Source organism: Meles meles, chromosome 7, assembly GCF_922984935.1.
Source record: "Meles meles chromosome 7, mMelMel3.1 paternal haplotype, whole genome shotgun sequence".
NCBI classification, from domain to species: domain Eukaryota; kingdom Metazoa; phylum Chordata; class Mammalia; order Carnivora; family Mustelidae; genus Meles; species Meles meles.
In genome coordinates, this window is record NC_060072.1 from 26,409,811 (window position 1) to 26,428,512 (window position 18,702).

Consider the following 18,702-nt stretch of genomic DNA (forward strand, 5'->3'; position numbering starts at 1 on the left):
GTATGTCACAGATGACCACAAGAGTAGGAAATATTTTCAAACAATTTGACTAAGAGATGGCATCACATGTCTTATCAATGGTATTAAATTAATCAGTCCAAAGTTGGTTTCAAAGATGAACTTTACTCAGATTACTAAATTCTTATCTCCTTTACCTTGAGAGCGATGGTAGCTGGAGAGCGAGGTAATGGTTGTGTGGGAAGCTTCTACAGGGATTTGGGTAAACCACAGTGGGACTTGGGTAGAGAAGAAAGCACTAGTGGTTGTCTGGGTAGTAAATATTTTTTGCAATGTTCCAAACTAGATATAAATGGTGATTAATTTATACCAGCGAACCCAAAGATTGGTAAGCAAATTGCGTAAGCAGCATCTTTTATATAATGAACAAGCTACTTTCTCTTACTACACTTAGCTGAAGTAGCACCCTTAAAATTTTCAAAATGATTTAAAAAACAATCTTGCGTAATCTTAACCATTTATCAGAGCCCTGGGTATATTCAAACATTTTTTTTTTAAATAATCATTCTCTATCAGCACCAAAGTTAGCTAATTTTTGGACTGATAAGAGAAAAATTTGACCACACCTATGCTGAGATACCTAAGCATGTTCTTCACACAGTTTTTTCAGTCTGACTGGTGGAGTTTTGGATGAAGGCTTTGAAAGTTCTTTTTTCACCACCTCCCCCCCAACCCCAACCTGCCGGAAGACAATAGAAAGTGGTAACAGCCAAATAACTTTAAATCCGTGAGTTCTGATCAGTTATGACTTGAAAGCTTTATTCTTTTATTATTTATCACTCATTAAATGCTCTGGCTCTCCTTTATTAAATGTTAAATCATCTTAAGTAGTATGGTTCTTGCTATTTGAAATGGCAAAGTGTACGGGAAAAGAGAAAGTGGCCCATTTCCTTGTTAATGTGGCATTCAAATAAAACAGAGCGAGCTCGACAGACAGGTCAACTGGCTGCTGATGGGGATCCTGTACAATTATTCATAATACAAGAACTATAATTAGGGAGAAAATGTCTCTTTACAGCACTGCTGAGATTACAAGGCAGGAATTCCATATTCCCATAGGGCATGGACGGTGCGTGAACGAGATGTTTGAATCATATGCTTCTCTTTGTGTCCTTTCTCTCGGCCAGGACTCCACAGGGCGGAAGGACTGCCAATGGTGGTATGGCCATAACAAGAGCCCATTGGCTTTCCAAGGGACCCCACTTGCAATACTCACTGCCCATGGTGGTTTCTTGCCCTCTCTCCCAGTACTGCTTAAAGTCGTATGTATAAGACAGTTACCAGGAGAAGCCTGCATGAATTAGGGGAAGGATCATAAAATAACATTCTACGCTGAAGTCACATTTAAATAATCTTTTTGAACATGAATCTGTGCTTTCTTCTTTTTTTTTTTTAACAATACATTTTTCTACTACATTAATAGCCCGTTTTTTTTTTCTTTCAATTCAATGAATGAGGGTAGTCTTCAGCTCTACAAGACAACAGACTCCATGAGGGCAGGCTCACCATCTGTCTGTTCTCTGCTGTTTCTCTAGCATCTCGCCCAGAGTATGGCATCTGCCAGGCATTCAGTATTAGTAACTAAATGAATGGACTCTCCTAACTAAGCTTCTTTAATGCTAGAAGATATTTCATACACAGAAGGAAGTTAGCATCAGGCGTGCAAAATGAGACAACAGAGACAAATTATAATCTTTCCTCTTACCTTATCTTTACTGCTTCGAAATAGGTTAATTTGAGGGCACTTTTTAGCTCCCGACGAAATATCCAGCCAGTTTTCCTGGTTCTCTGGGCGTACACAATCTTCTTTAAAAGTACACCTATCCAAAAAAGGAAAAGGCAATAAAACAGCAACCCCACACATGCATTAGTTAAAACTTCTCATACTTGGCTTCAGTACAGAATGGCAGGCTCTGTGCAGAGGGTTATTGATTTTGAGCGAGAATGGGAACGCGATGCTAAAACCATGAAAAGCAATGGGACCAGAGCAGAGCATTTTTTCCATCATGTCTACGAGCAGAAAACCAATGCAGAAAACACGCTGAACTTTGGCTCCTGCGGCCTCTCTCGGGATGACATCATTAAACACACCCAAAGTGCATCCTCTCGTGGATTCTAAAATTAAAGAGCTCCCTTCGAGAAAAACCTGGTGCAAAGGACAATTCCAAGAAAGGGTTTACATATTATATAAATTTTAGGTCTGGGGCTCATTCCCAGAATATCAACCTGCTGTGGGAATCTTTCTGTTATTAAGACACTAATAAGGCCATCTTGTGCTTTGTAGTCTGAGAATTAAATATAAATATTTTGAGGGCAGAATCTTCCCAAGAATGTGATTGGCCATTCCATAATCATCTGCTACAAAGCATTTATTTAGACAGACACCCAATTATATCAGAAGATATGGGGACAACACTTTTCAGGCCACTTTCCCAAGTCTGTCAGCGCAGAGGATGTCCCAAATAAATCTTAAGCTGTGGTCGGGGCCAAGTCCTCTAATAAACATGACCAGGAGCTAAGGGGGTTTGGGTGGGGTGCACTCCTTTGCTGGCTGTCTCGGCCACTAGGTCACGCTCACTTGGGAGCTCCTGCCTCACCGGAAGGGCCAGCAACCTGACAAAAAGAAGGAATAGCAAGGGCCGTGTTATGCTCAAAAGCCTTGAACTCCACAACTGTTCTATTGGATAGTATCAAGAGACCAGAACATCCCGGTTATCTACGCCTCCTCAAGGCCTGAGGTTAAAATGGAGGGGTCAAGGAGACCCAGCGATTGTGAGTTTGAAAAGAAATGGAAAATTCATGAATCATAAGATCGACAAGCAGTGAAGTGATAAAGGCATTCATCAGTGGGGAGTCCCTCCAAGGGTCGGAGAGGGGCGGGATGTGGTTCCTGAAAGGGCATCAGACTTCACAAGCATTTTACTTCCTCTTCTTCCTCTCCTCTCCTTTTTCAGTTTGTACAAATGTAGGCCCCATGGCTTCATCTCTGAGCTCTGTGCTCATTTGAATATGACAAAAATAGAACAGGAAGCCGGTGAGTTTCATTAAGCATCATCCTCGGGCACAGTACTTTGAGCAAGGGTTGGGGAACCCTGTTTGCTGGGAGCACATCTGCGTCCAAACTCCCCTACGTCTGTGTGGGCTCCTTCTCCAATGTCCTGACCGTGGGGATTTTCATCAGCACTTTTCCAAAGCCATCAATTCATCCGACCCTTGATGGCTAGCTCGTCCGTCACGGACATTAAGTTCAAATTAAACGGCCTGTCGGTATCAGGGAGCATTTGCCACCGAGGGATGAGTGTGGCTGGATTGAAAAACAGGATGACGGAGCTGGTTTCTTATTCTATATTTGAAAGGGGTTATGACTGTCAAAAGTCCCAGCCTCTCCTGGGCACTCTGGTTTGTCTAAGGCTCTGTCTGTTTGAAAACAAAACAACAAAAAGCCAGTTCTGGGGAGACTGGAGTACAAATATTGTCGTGGGCTCTTAATGCTGCCTGGAAGTCAAGGCCTAAGGCTGCCAAAAAAACAAGTGTAAGATATTTCATACAAATAGTGCCGTAGTGTGCCAATTTGTAGGCAGAACACAGTAGTGCCACTGAGCTATCACCCCTCCCCCCCCACTTTGCTGAACTCCTATAGCATTTCTTGTCAGAACTACACATTTTGGCATTTAATCATATGCTGTGTTGAATTACAACTTAACTGTTTCATATGTCGCTGTCATCTCCCCCCACCCCACCCCCAAGTAAGCGCTAAGCTCCTCAAAGGAAGAGAGAATGACTTTAAGATTTCTTCTACAGGGCGCCTGGGTGGCTCAGTGGGTTAAGCCGCTGCCTTCGGCTCAGGTCATGATCTCGGGGTCCTGGGATCGAGTCCCGCATCAGGCTCTTTGCTCAGCAGGGAGCCTGCTTCCCTCTCTCTCTCTCTGCCTGCCCCTCTATCTACTTGTGATCTCTCTCTGTCAAATAAATAAATAAAATCTTAAAAAAAAAAAAAAAAAGATTTCTTCTACAAATCCCTCAGGGTCTGGCAGCATGATATGCAAATACTGGGGTCTCAATAAATATTTCTGAATGGACGGATGAAATATAAAATCTCTATAGGTCCTTTCTGTGGGTGCTTTTTCTTTCCAAAATTTTCTTCTAATTTATGTCTGACTCTTCCTTATGACAAAGAGACTGTTTTTAATAGAAGCTCAAAGTTCCAATCTGGGGCCAGAGAGGAAAGAGATTAGGAGTTTCCAGTTTATCTTTGGGGGGAAAAAAAGAAAAAATACATAGCCAACCTTTAACTTCCCATTTTGTACAAGGTAGAAGCAAAATCTAACCATGTTAAGCAACTGACATAAATTTCTTGCTTCTAAAACACCTCTGAAATTTCTAAACTCCCATTTCTTGCTTCTCGCCAGTAAAAATAATAAATTTAAAAAAATGAAATAGCAAACCGTGACACCAAGAATGTACAACCAGATGGCCAACCAACAACAGCATCTTATTACTTCTCCAATATTGCAGATTATAAAACCTTCATAACAGCACGTTACCCACACATTCACATTTCTTCAGGAGCGGGAGATCTTATAGCCCCCACATTTGAATAAAATAAAAGTAGTTATTTTGAAATTATCCCCTCCCATGTATCACCAAAGCAATGGTCAGGTGGTATAGACACTTAAACCTTTGCCCAAATGAAATTAAAACCTCGTGGTCAGACACAGCTCTCGGTGAGGCTCATCCTCAGTGACTCGCTCTCAGGTAGGCTGATCTCTTAAGTGGCTTCATTTCAATTTCTTCAGGCGACAGATAAGGGGACAATGGGATTTGGATTAGACTGGGCATGGCAGGCAAATGACACATTTGCTTCCCTTCCTCTGTGTTACTGCTCAGGCCCCATCCTCTACTGAGGGTCTCCCCCGGAAGCCCTAAGACTCCCAGTCACTGTTCTCTTTTTCCAGTCCTTATTTCCATCTGATCTCATGCCTACACCAGAAGGCCAATATGTAGACACTCGCCTGTTTGCAAATCAGGAAACACTGAAGAACACAAAACAAAATTAAACCCAAACCAAAATTTTTTTAAAAACAGAAAACCATTTTCCTTAGGTGAAAAACACAGTATGTGGAACTACCTTAGTGGAAGAAAAAAAACAGTTAAGAAGGCTTAGTCTGATTAGTTTCTATGAAATCTGCTGTAAAGCTTAATCTATTCAAAACAATAACAGAGGGGCACCTGGGTGGTTCAGTTGTTAAGCCTCTGCCTTTGGCACAGGTCATGATCCCAGGCTCCTGGGATGGAGCCCTGCATCAGGCTCTCTGCTCAGCCGGAAGCCTGCTTCTCCCTCTCCCACCCCCTTGCTTGTGTTCCCTCTCTTGCTGTGTCTCTTTTGGGGGGAAAAAAAAAACACAAGAAACAAAAACAAAACAAAACAATAACAGACTTCGGCGTTGCCCACTCAACTATATGAGTGCATGGACCACCCCTTCCTCTCCCCCCAGTTCATGGCAAAACTATGTTCAAAACCCATCCAGGCTTCAACTCTTAAACAGAAAGGTCCCGGGCACTTGTTTCTAGGTTTGCTGTTCAGAATCCAGAAAGTATTTTTATAGTATGGGTTTGCTTCCTGAGTTCATGGAAATCTGTCTAAACTCAAATATCAGTGAGTAACATGCCCAGCGTGCACCTGTGAGGAGGGACCCCTGTCCAATCCCAGGCACTGGCCTGCATACTTACAGGCAGCACTCCCACGTTCGTCCTCCCAACCACCTTCTTCTTAAGGCATGAAACAAAGGCTCGGAGAAGTGAGATAACGTGCCAACGTCACACAGCCACAAGCGACAGAAATCTGCCTACAGAGACACCCACTTGGTCACCCATCTGCGTGGCCTCCTATGAACCTTAACTACCCACTTAATAAGGTGTGAAAGGGTAAAGACATCCAGGGTTCCTGCTGGCTTCCTGGGGCCTCAACAGGGGTGGGGGAGGGTGGGGCTAGGGGTGGGGCTGGGCCAGGAGGAGCACCCTGGGGACTGACATTAGAGAAGGTCAGGCAGAGTCTCGAGTTGTAAGGACAGCAAGGACTGGAGGGGGTTGGGGGAATTCTGAGAGAACTCTGATTTTCATCCATCCCTAGCCCTGAACACAAAACATCCATCTACAAGTTAAAATCCCAAGAGTCCCCCAATTTACAAACCTATTGTGCCCCCCTCCATTTTGCTTGTTACCCATCTGTCTATAATACGGACTACATCTTTCTCCCCACAGAAATAATGTTATAAACAGTGATTAGGTCCCCGGTTTAGCCCACAAAACCTATTTATCCATAATGTAACTTCAAGGCTGTACATTTGCAATAAAGAGTAGCAGGAAACAATGCGACTCTGGCCATTTGTATCGTATAACAGTTTTCTCCTACCTTACGGATTTGTGTTTTTGCTCAGCTGGTAGTCTGGGAACACTGCCCAGGTGGATCGACTTTTAAATTTATTACTACACTATTATATTTATACATTATTTCTGGTTTTTTAATGGGTAGGATTTAAATTATTAATTGTCTTCATGCCAACATAAAGAACAGGGAGACCCACCTCTGAAAAAAAGGAAAAAAGACCTAAAGTTTCCAGGCAGATAAAATGTCTGTGGGCTGGGGAACCTTGGAATCTGACTCTACTGGGCCAGAATCAATCTCTCTCTCTCTCTCTCTCTCTTTTCTCGTTCACTGAGAGGTTATTGGTCCTTAGCACAACATCTCAGCTACCGAGGTAAATGTCACATACACGACTGCTGGTAAAAACATGTAAAATAATATAAAAATAAACGGAAGGGCTATTTTTCTCTAGTCACCAAACTAAGTAGTGTAATCAATACTACAATAAGCAAAAAGCTTCAGACCCACAATTCAGGTGTCACTGAAGTTACTTACCATAGTGTTTGTAAATGTGAGTTTTAAAAGTTAAGTGGCAGACACCAAAGCCCTGAAAACTAGGATACAAGTGAATTTTGGCACGTAAGTGAGCTCTTCTGTCATTAGTATTGACGCCCTGGGCCACGGAGGCCTTTTCTCACCTACTGTCGGAGTTACGACTATCCAACTAGGTCAGCAGCACGCCGGAACACTTCATAGTTTACAATCTTTGAGTTAACACTTGCCTTTTGAGAAGCCCAAAGAGCAACCCAGAGCTTATTACTGTGCAAAAATTGTCCCAAATCCTAACAGAATTTAGAAGGGAATTTTTTCTTGTGCCCCGCAGGGTACAGTATCCTGGCCTCAGTTCAGAGAGGGCCCCAGGGCTTGGATGGTGCCAACTAGGCACCTTGCCAGCAGCCCCTCTCTAGGGTGACCCCTTTCCTTGGACTTCAGCCTCCTTCTTCTAATCAAAAAAAGAAAAAAAAATCCCACATCAACACGTAAACTATCCCATAACTTGCACGACTTCAACATTATCACACTCACTCTTGCTGACAGAAAATGTAAGCTGCTAATAACAACATTGCCAAAAAAACATGGAAAGTCCTGGAGGACTTCTGCCTGTCCCCAAGGATCCTACCACACCTGAGTCTCTGCTGGGTCCCGGACATCCACTCCGAATGTCAAAATCCACAGCACAGTGTCATGGCCCTTCTTCTGGAGACAGCCTAGGACACTGTCCATCCTCTACGAGCCCCCAGGGGAATCAGGAGTACCTCAAACTTCCCACTCAGAACCCACAGGTGCCCGGCAGGTTCCAGAAGGGGCATGGTGGGGGAGGAGGCATCCTTCCTGCCTCCATCCTCAAAAAGCCCCCTCTGAAATAGAACCCTGAAATAGAAACTCTGAACTCAGAAATGTAACTTTTACTTCCTGCAGCTCGACTTTCAACAGCATCCCCTAATCTAATTGTTCGCCAAGAGCAGACAGTCTCTGATAACTAAATACCAGATAATTGGCTTGAATGTGGGGTTGGTGTGACCTATTCCAAAGATTCTATACTGATATCATGTCAGAAAACTTTTAACAAGAAAATGATCCAGCCTCTCTCTCTCAAGAAGCAGGAGGCTGGGTCCATACCAGGGGGAAGGTTTGGCTCCAAGAACATCCCAAGTCTTCTGCTAAGGGATTTCAAGCAGATGCCTGCATTTTTAGGAAAGGCACAGAGGAGGAGCTAGGTGGTCCCCAAAATATGGGGGCTCTTATTGACATTATCAGTCCAAGAGATGAAGAAACCAAACTCAACCAAATAGAAGAGAATAGGATGGCCCCCAGGGCAAACTACACCCTGAATCCAGGCCCCCAGAGTCAGGAAAGGGGAATGCCAAAACACCAGATCCAAATAATGTGCTGAGGAAGCTGAAAAATTGGACCTCCATCACTGGAGCCAAAAGGTAATCTACATGATCAAATTATGCTAATTCCAGAAGCAATTTAGAAGACCTTTTTTTTTTTTTTTTTAAATAAAATGAAACCATCTCACATGCTAGGACCACCTTCTTTCACATGATGTGATTCATTTATTCTTCATAACAAACCTATGAAATAAGAACGATCATTGGCCCTGCTTTACAGATGGGGGAAACTGAGGTGCAGAAGGCACCATATTGCTTTCCCAAGGTCACAGGGTTAGCAAGCCGAGTGCCTGAGACATGAAAACTAGGCAGTGTCACTTCTTACGTCTGTGGTCTCATTTATACGCCTCTATGGCCTCGCACAGAAGCTAACACTTACTGAGCCCTTCCCACAGGCCAGGCACTGCTCCTGGGCCTTTCCGGAAAGTAACTCACTGATCCTCACAACCACCTCAGGAAGTAGACATTATTATTATCGGCTCCACTCAAGGATGAGGAAACTGTGAGGTAGAGTGGTCAGGTGGCCCGGTGTGAACCTCAGCAGTCTTTACTCCTGTGCCAAATTCCTCAAAGTTTCCAAGGACTTCCCAGGATAATGGCATCATAAATGCCAAGATAAAAGTCAACAGGTCCTCCCTGAGCATGGGCCATATAGGAAAATATAGGTTTTAGTCACTTCTCAGAAAACCAGTATTCTTTGGGTTATTCTGGGGGTATTTAAAGTAGGGTCCTGTTGTTAAGAGGTTTGGGAGACACTGGGCAAATAAAATTAATCTCTCTGATGCAGGACTTCTCAGAGCCTTGGTGTGCTTTGTAACTTTCCAAGACAGGAATGAATGATGCAACATCTTCCAACTTTTTTAGAAGTTCTCATCATGCACACTGGGAAATACTGCCTGAACTTGGTCAATGAACAGTAATTCAAACAGTGGATCAAATTAGAAAATTTGGGTCTTCCTTGGTTTTTTTCTCAACTCTTGGATTCAGCTGGTAATGACCTATTAATTCTAAGCATTCCTCTATGTTATCTCCTACATTCTACCCTCATCCATCACCTTGTAGCTGGGCTCCTCCCTTCCCAACTCCAGTGCCTCCAATCATCCTCCATACAGACATCTAGGTCATTCTCAAGCTCAGAGCTGATCATAGCACTTCCTACTTAAAATAACCTTCAATGGCATTCTTTTGCTGGCATCAAACTCCTCTTCCTATGGGTCTTTTAGGACCAGGAGCCTAGAACACATTTCCACGGTCATGCCTCTACCCTGGCACTAGTATTTAGCTCCTTCTTCTCCAAACTCATCCCTAGGCAACTGTGGATTGATGAGTCTGTCTATTTGATTAACATGTGCAGTGCAAACACGCCTGGCCGTCCCTAGCATATGCTGCTCCCACAGCCCCCAGAGTGCCCTTGAGCCTGCAGTATACTTGGTGAAATGGTGTTCCTTGTTCAAGGCGAGTTCAATGTCACTTCCTCCATGATGTCTGCTCAAGCTCCAGGCAAAGCAGTAGCTCTCTCCTCTGTGTTCCTGTGGCACCTTACATGTGCCCCAGGTGTATACAGCACATCGCACTCACTGCTGATTGCCTGTCTCTCCCACTAGACGGCAGGTCCCCCAAGGGAAAGACCCACCTCAGTCACATTGGCCCCCCCAGAACCTAGTGCCGTTTTTGGCATACACACCACAAATATTTACTGAGAGCCCACCAGACACCAAAGACCATAGTTGGCACTGTGGACCCATTAATGTATAAACCCATTAAAGTCCCCCTACTAATAAGTTTACATTCCAGCGAGACAATAAACATTAATTTAAAATAATTTTAAATTAAGGTAGGTCTTCTGCAGAAACCAAGAATGTGGCACAGAGGAATTACTTCAGATCGGTCAAGAAAGGTGACATTTCAGTTCAGAGTTCTAGGATGAAAACCATCGAGTCACATCAAGAATAATGGGAACAGCATTCCAGGGAGAAGAAGCAGCATGTTCCACTTAAAGCTTGGAACTCTGTTCTCTGCGAGGAATTGACTAAAGACCAGACTGGTTAGTACACAAAGGGGAGAATGCTTCTGCCAGTTACATGCCAGTGTCTCTAGGCAAGCCACGTGCCCCCTCTGTGTCTCAGGCTGTCCACCTGCAGAAATGCAGATACTAATGGTTTCTACCTCATGGGATTGTTAGCAAAATGTACATCTATTTAACTGAGGCTTACGATACTGCCTCAGTAAATAGTAGTCATTGTTGTGATACTTATTACTCGGGCGAGTGAAACAGACTTTACGCAAACATTTGGGTGACACTAAGCTACGCAAACACAAAATGGTAGTGACGAGGCAGGGATCCGGGCACCGAGGCTCACGAGTGGGACGGCCCACCGGCATTGCTCACACGTGCTGGGTCAACATGCAGCGTACCTTTCCTCCGTAAGGAGGCATCCCCAGTTCAAGGCTTCTTGGAGGATTCTCAATCACAATGTGCCTTCCTCCCAAGATGAAAGGGCTCTCTGGGGTCTCCCCGGCCTCGAGCACCACCTAGGAGCCCTTTCCGCGGTGTACGGACAGTATTAGCTTGGTGTACGCTTTCCGTCCTAACCTGTGAGCTTCTCCGGAGCACAGTTACTTTTCCCCAAGGGCCTCGTTCAGGGACTGATCCACAGCCCGTATGCAAGAAGCGTTAACCGAACTGAATTAAGAATTCAATTTTAAAGTGACTAAAATTCTTGACTATGTCTCCATGATACCGGCATAAGTTGTTTCATTGATTTTTGTTCACTGGGCTGGCCTGTTAACTGGCCTGGTGGAAAACCAGCCTTTGTCTTGAAACTCGGAGCTACTTAGCACACATAAAACACATTTGCAGACTGAAACCCTCACACAAAAGGGATCTGTAGCCTGCACCCCATGTGGTTCTTTTGTGGGTGATGAGTTTACTGAAGCTGGTGCTTTTTTAACTTCCAAACACAAACCACAAGCTGAAGAGTTTAAGGGAGGAGTTTTTAAAATACATAACATGGAAATAAACATGGGAAAAAGGTGCCTTTGAGTCAAGAAGATCTGGATTCAAAGCTGCTCTGTCCCCACATGCCTTTGCCTCTCTGGGCCTCCATTTCCCCACTGGGAAAGCAGGTGGCCCCTCTTCCTGAGACAAATACCGAAGGCCCCATTGGGCCTATCAGAAACAGTCCCCTCTCTATACAGCCAAACATAAGCACCTAAGCTTTACAAAACATTACAAAAGCAAAAACATGAAAGGCCACCTGGAAGGCTTCCAAAGAAGATGGGAACATTGTGTTTGAAGCTGGAGAAGGTGCTGGGAACAGGACATCTTCTAGGTCACAGAGACAAGTGAAAACATTTGAGGAATTTTTAAAAGCCAATCAATACATACTTATGAAAGTGCCTGCTGCCTGAGATAAGGTCATTTCAAAAAAAAAAAAAAATCTATTCCATTAAAACATGTATTTACTAAAAGGGGCGTTCCTAATGGTCCTTGTTCCAAGTCAGAGAACATCAATTAAAGAGCTGGTGTGGGTAAGCAGTTTCTTTGGACTTCAGCGGCCAACTTCCAAATAAAACTGGCTTCTGAGTAAGGTGAGCCTTCTCCCTGCGTCGACCTCTGCCAGCTCCCAGGGTAGCAAGAGCTGTGCCCCCTTGATGATTTCATCCCCTCTCTACTTTCTGCTTTGAAAGGAGTAGGATTTGTTCACAGCTGCTAACAGAGGAGGTGATAAAGAAGAACCCAGGGGATCTGGGTTCACCTGAGACCCCTCTCCACTGTGAGAAGTCCCCCAAATCCCTTTCAGCGTTCTCGCTAACCTGGATGCACGGGCTGGGCCTCGGCCAGGGTAATCCAGGACTGCCCCGAGGTCCAGAAGCATATTCCTCTTTACTCCCCGCTGTTTCCACCCCACAGATAGTTGTCCTACTTGCTTCTGCACAATTAGTCGGCACACTGGGGTCCTCACCCAAGAAGGAGGGGCCACCGCCGGATCCCATGATTACCATGATCGCTGCCATTCGCACCGCACTGGACCCTCAAGGAGGGTCACTGTCCAGGCTGCAAGCATGAGGCCACACCCCAGATCGGAAGGAGAGGAGGAGCAAACACAGAATGAGAGCAACCTGTCTGAAACTGTCTTCTTGGCCACTCGGCTAGCAGTGGCCGTACCCATGACGGGGGACATCTCCAGAGCTCAGGGACTCCTTCCTTCAGGTCTTGGCTCAGACGTGCCCTTCCAATGAGGCCTTCGGGGACCACTTGGGTTCCAACGGCAACCTCTGGGGCCTCCAACCAGGAGCTCCCAACCCCTGTCTTTGGCCGTATTTTTCTTCAGAACACTGATCACCATCTGACATGCTCTCTCTTTCTTCATGCTCACATGATCCCTCTTCCCTCGTGTGGTGAGTTGAACCACGTTCCCTCAACGTTCACATCCACCCAGAACCTCAGAACGTAACCTAATTTGGAACGAGGGTCTGTGAAGATGTAATTCAAGGATCCCAAGAGGAGATCCTCCTGGATTTAAGGTACCCAATGACTGGCGCCTGGAAAAGAGAAAGTGGGGGGAGGTCTGGAGGCACAAAGAGGAAAGCCCGTGTCATGAGAGAGCCAGGAAACACCAGGAACCCCCTAAAGCTGGGAGAGGAGAGGGAGCTCTCCCTCCTCGAGCCCTCAATTTTGGATTTCTAGGTGAGGCAATGCATCCGTGGTGTTGTAGGCCATGACGTTGTGGTCCTAGGCTAGGGCAGCCTTAGGAATGCAATACCCAGTCAGAAGGACCTCCGCAAGTACAAAGACTTAAGGCTATGCCATTCCCCGCGGCAGAATCCTAGTGCTTAGAACGGCGGTGGCCACACATTAGGTTCTCGACAGACACCTGCTAACTGAAAGCATGAATGCTTACACTTTGAAGGTGGAAGGCTTTCTACAAGTCAGGTTGGCTCTGAGTCCTGTCGTCTTTGTTGGGCAGAGCCAGTCACCCACCAAGGGTCTGTTTAGACCAGGCTCTTTCCTCTACTGCCACTGCCACAGGGACAGTGTCCCTTCCTTGTTCCCCTTCCCTTTCCCTACAGCAGTAGGTGAAGGCACTGACTGGAGATAGAGCTAGGTTCTGCTCCCTGTGCAACCCGACATCAGTGGAACCCCCAAAGACACCCACGTCTCCATCCCTGGGACCTGGGCCTATGTTCCCCGCACGGCTAAAAGGACTTTGCAGATTAAGGATCTCAAGATGGGGAAATTGTCTTGGATGATCTGTGGACCCAAAGTAGTCACAGGAGGATCGAGCAGAGAGGCAGGAAGGTCAGAGTCAGAGAAGGGGGCATGACGATGGAAACAGAATTCAGAGCCCGAGAGATATAGGGACTATGTTGCTGACTTGGAAGACACAAGCAGCAGCCATGGGCTAAGGCGGGCAGTCTCCCCCAGAAGGTAGAAAAGACAAGGACACGCATTCTGCCTCCGGCCTCCAGAGGAAACACTGCCCTTTTATCACCTCGATGGTAGCCCAGGGAAACCCACGGCACACTTCTGACTTCCAGCACTGTAAGGCAATAAATGTTTGCTGTTCTAAGCCACTAAGGTTGGGATCCTTTGTCACTGCAGTAGTGGGAAAGGAACATACAACTTGAGACTGTTTCCTCCTCTCTAACGTGGGGATCATCCTAATACTGACTTCACAGGGCAGCAGGAGGACTACATGGTACAGGGCATGGGGTGCAGGGCACAGTGTCTGGTGTAGAGTGAGCAGGTCCCCCCACCCACACGGAGTGGGCCTGGAGTCGGGGCAGGCTTCTCGGGGGAGGCGCACTGCAACTGTGTCCTGAAGGGTCTGTGGGCACACCCCAGGGGTTCCTCTATGGAAAGCCTTCGGTGGGCATCTCTGTCGCATACTGTCCACCGCTCAGGAGGGCAGCCTCGGCCGCAGGAATGGTGACCTCGCAAGAGTGTGCTTATGGGTTGCCATGCCCTAAGGGTTACCTCGGCCAAGTTTTTGGGCAGTCACAGCTTATGGCCTTTAGAGTTGAAAAATGGCCAGAGAGGCTAAGGAGAGAATGTCTCTTGGAGGAGCGAAGGTAGGCAGACCCCAACACAGGACAGCAATGTAAGGAACTGGATGGGGCCATAAGCCAATCCTATAACTCTTTTTTGCTTGTTAATTTGTTACTCTGGGCTGCTGGGGACAAATTCTTTTAGCTGTCACATTTCTGTTTTTCTCTCTTGTATTCAAGATCCCCTCTGGTACCCCCACTCTTTTAGGAAGGCCGACTGTGGGACTGGCCAGAGAGCCCTGTTGTCATGCCAGGTCAAGGAATGATCTACCAGCAACAGCTGGCGGGGCCTGCTCAAAGGTTTTCCACGTGTCTACATGGAAGAAACCTGTAGAAGAATATGGGCGAGTGTCAGGCTTACACAAATCATCCAGAGGCGCTAAGACACCCTTTAGTTCATGTGCCTGCTGATTAGCCTTACCCTACACAGTCCCTGTGCAGACTGGGGCACGACAGGGTGGGACAGAAAAGAAGGCTTGCCTTTCCTGCACACCCGTTTCTGAAGAGGACCCAGCCCTGGTTCCTTTACGTGACCGGGACCAGAGCAAGTGGAGCCCCATGATGGTGCTGGGACAGGTGGGAAGTGCATGAAAGCTGGAGAAGGAGCAGCCAAGTAGATGACTCAGGAGGAGACAGGAGATAAGCTTGTTGGTTATGAGACAGACATGCCAAAGAAAAATGGAGCCTGGAAGGTATGTGGCTGGGGAGTCTGATGAGGCTGATGCTTGGGTTAGTGCCACACCCTGCCATCAGGATGATCTTTTTAAAACACAAAGATGATGCTGTCCTCTGCTGAAAACCCTTTAATGGGTCTCCAGCACCCCCTAATATGCAGTCCACACTCAGAGCCCTTCACACCCTGGTTTCCCCCCACCCCCCATGCCCTATGGCCTCTAGGGCTACTATCCAGCCTGCCACTCCCTCAGAAGACCGTTTACTATCCCGGATCCTCTAAGATGCCTTCTGCTCCCTGTTCCCTTGGTGAAAGTCTACTCGGGCTTCAGGGCCTAATTTTTGGTTTAATCTTTTTTTTTTTTTTTTTTTTAATTTGCAATCTAGTTAGTTGACATCAAGCTCAGTGTTGGTTCAGGAGCAGAGTTCACTGGTTCATCATTTACACATAATACTCAGTGCTCGTCACCACAGCCCTTCTTCATCCCCATCCCCCACCCATCCCACTCATTCCCCCTCCGGCAACCCTGCTCTTCTCTATCGTTGAGTCTCTCATGATTTGTTTCCCTTTTTTTTTTTATCTCCCTTGTGAATGTTCATCCATTTTGTTTCTTAAATTCCACGTAGGAGTGAAATCAGATGGTATTCATCTATCTCTGATGGACTTACTTCGCGTAGCAAAATACATTCTAGCTCTGTCCTTGTCTTTGCAAATAGCAAGAATTCATTCTTTTTGATGGCTGAGTAATATTTCTGTGTGTGTGTGTGTGTGTGTGTGTGTGTGTGTGTGTGCGCGCGCGCGCGCGCGCGCGTGCCTGTCTGTCTGTCACATCTTTATCCATTCAGCAGTCGAGGGACATTTGGGCTCTCTCCGTAGTTTGGCTATTATTGACAACGCTGCTATAAACACCAGGGGGCATGCATTCCTTTGGATCTGTATTTTTGCGTCCTTTGGGTAAATACTTAGTAGAGCAGTTGCTGGATCATAGGGTAGTTCTATTTTTAGCTTTTTGAGGAACCTCCACACTGTTTTCCAGAGTGGCTGCCCCAGCTTGCGTTCCCACCAACAGTATAAGAGGGTTCCCCTTTCTCTGCATCCTCACCAACGCCCGTTGTCTCCTGTGCTAATTTTGGTCAAGGCCTAATTTTAATGCCACCTCCTCTGTGAAGCCTGCCCCAGCCTTGGTTACAAGCCACAGCTCCCTCCTCTGGGCTTCCACCATCACCAGAGCTAACATTGCTTGAGTGCTCACTAGGACTCTGGTACCGTGTCCAGGTCTTTATGTGCATATCTGATTTAATCTTCTCAGCCCCCCCCGCCCAAGGTATTATTAACCCTACTTTATGGAAGAGGAGATCGGCACATGAAGATAAGGAACTTGCAGGTCACAAAGAAACCTGGGTTCAATCCCAAGCAAGCTGACTCCAGGCCCTGTACTCGTCCTCCTCGGCTGGACTCCCCTCCTGCCAGAGTGGAAGTCATCCCCAGCATTACCGTGCCTCCCAAACATTCCTGCTCAGTAATGACACTGTTCACTCCTTCCTCCACCATCTCAACACCAAGGTCACTGTGTTGCTGGGAAAAGAGCAGGAGCTCACCCCACGGCGCCCTCTGACACTCAGCTCTGACATCACTCCCAAGTCCTCCCCCTCTGACTTCCGTGCTCATCCTGTGGGCTCCAATCTAGTGCCTACTCCAATGTGTGGGACGGTAGGAATCTATCCTGTGTTTGGGTGGCACTTCTTTATTGTCTTTATGAGGACTTAGATCAGGGAGAAAGAACACATCTTCCAAAAAAACCAGTAGCTGTGGCCACCTTGATATTTTATTTTTCATTTTATAACCCTACTCTGACTGTGTCAAACTCAAGGGGGAATCTAATTGCCAAGTCCTGTCAATTCTATCTCCCAACGAGCTCTTGAGTCCTGAGTCTTGAGCTCTTGAGTTCTTCCCATCGCTACTATCAACCCTCTGACCAGTTCCCCATCTCTTGCTGGTTGACAGCCACTTTCTAAGAGGTCTGCCAGCAACCAGCAGGTCCCCTCCAATCTATCTTCATCAGAATGCTTATTCTAAAACACACATCTGATCTGGTCATTCTTCTAATCAAAGCTTTGCAATAGCTCCCCAAAGTCCTTCCAATAAAATGGAAATTCTTTAACATGGCATATGAGACCAGTCATCCATGGCTCCTGCAGCCATACAACTTTCTCAACAGCTCCCCTCCGACCCCCAACCCCAAGGCTGTATGCTCCATGCACAATGAGCACCAGGCCAGGAGCTCCTGCAGCCCCCGGCCTTGGTGCACCTGTTCCCTCAGCCGGTCACCTGGCTTGGCTTTACCTGGCTAAATCTGCTCGGGCCTCAGGTTCAGCTTAGACATTCCTTCCTGCTGCAGAACTTCCCTCACTTTGAAGGTGGGCTAGAAGGTTCTTTATGTGGCCCCATGGAATCCGTGCCTGCCTCTGTGGGAACCTTTATCATATTCACTATTTACTTCTTGGTGGATGGACAGCTCTTTTCCTTGTTGAGGTAGACTGGATTGTTGCATCCAGTTCTTCAATCTCTCCTGTACTGGAACGACCCATCCCTACAGTTTGCCCTCTTTGCGTCGTCTCCCACGGGAGTAGGCAGACCATATTCCTACCCCACTGATGCTGGGCTTGGCTATAGGTTGTGTTGGCCATTGGAACCCCAGCAAATACGACATGAGCAGAGGCTTTGAACATGCTGTCCAGCTTAGCATGGCCTCTGGTACTTCTGCTGTCTGCCTGGACAACAGTATGTGCAGGACGGGAGATGTGCAAACACAACTTGAATCTGCCTCTCAACCTGCACCTTGAGGCAGAGGACATCCCTACCCCCACTGGAGCGGACCCATGAACAAGAAAAACAAGGCTTCAAAGCCCTGAGAATTTGTTAACACAGTATCACTGGAGCAGAAACCTGACTGTGACTTGTGTGACTTGTCTATGCTCTTCACAAGACTGGAGGCTCTACGTAGGCAAGAAAGAACTGTAACCCGAACCCCCAGCAGAGGACTCATCACATCACAGGTGCTCAATAAATATTTGTTAATTGGATGTATGACTGAATGAATGCATATGGGCTATTGACATGTCTGTCTCCCTAGCTGGCATGAGAATTCTTAAGGCCAAGAATGGAATCTGATTTCTCTCAGTAACACCTAGTTGACTCATTTCCCACACAGTGTTCTGGGTAGATACTTGATAAATATTTGTTGAAACTAAATAAAGTGCATTTTGTGGGCTGGCTTGGGACTGAGTCCTTAATTTATGACATTGTTTCTATGGGAAAATGCGTTCTGAGTGCCAAACAAACTTGCAAATGAACTTTTGGAACCTCACCCGTTCATTGGTTCAGGATTGCCAGTTTTGTGGAAATCCATAACTGAACACATGTGCTATGCTTTGCAATATGGGAGAAACTGAGAAACTGCTTCCAAACCCAAGATATTCAGCCTGCAAAAATTCACTTTCCACCCACACAGACAAATTCAGCACAGGTTGGATTTGAGGTTCCAACAATAAAATACTAGACTTTTTAGAGCTCATTGTTTATCTAATTGCTTTTTATCTGCTTATACTAGATGCCTATTCTTAACACCTGATCAAAAGGAA

General features: G+C 46.3%; 1 protein-coding gene across 1 annotated transcript in view; it reads right to left on the minus strand.

Moving 5' to 3' along the window:
• PLXNC1 (plexin C1) overlaps window positions 1-18,702 on the minus strand; it is a 144,600-nt gene that overhangs the window by 88,550 nt on the left and 37,348 nt on the right. Inside the window, exon 5 of the mRNA XM_046012720.1 lies at window positions 1,724-1,838. Coding sequence (XP_045868676.1) covers window positions 1,724-1,838 — 115 coding nt within the window. The remainder of the gene's footprint in view (window positions 1-1,723; window positions 1,839-18,702) is intronic.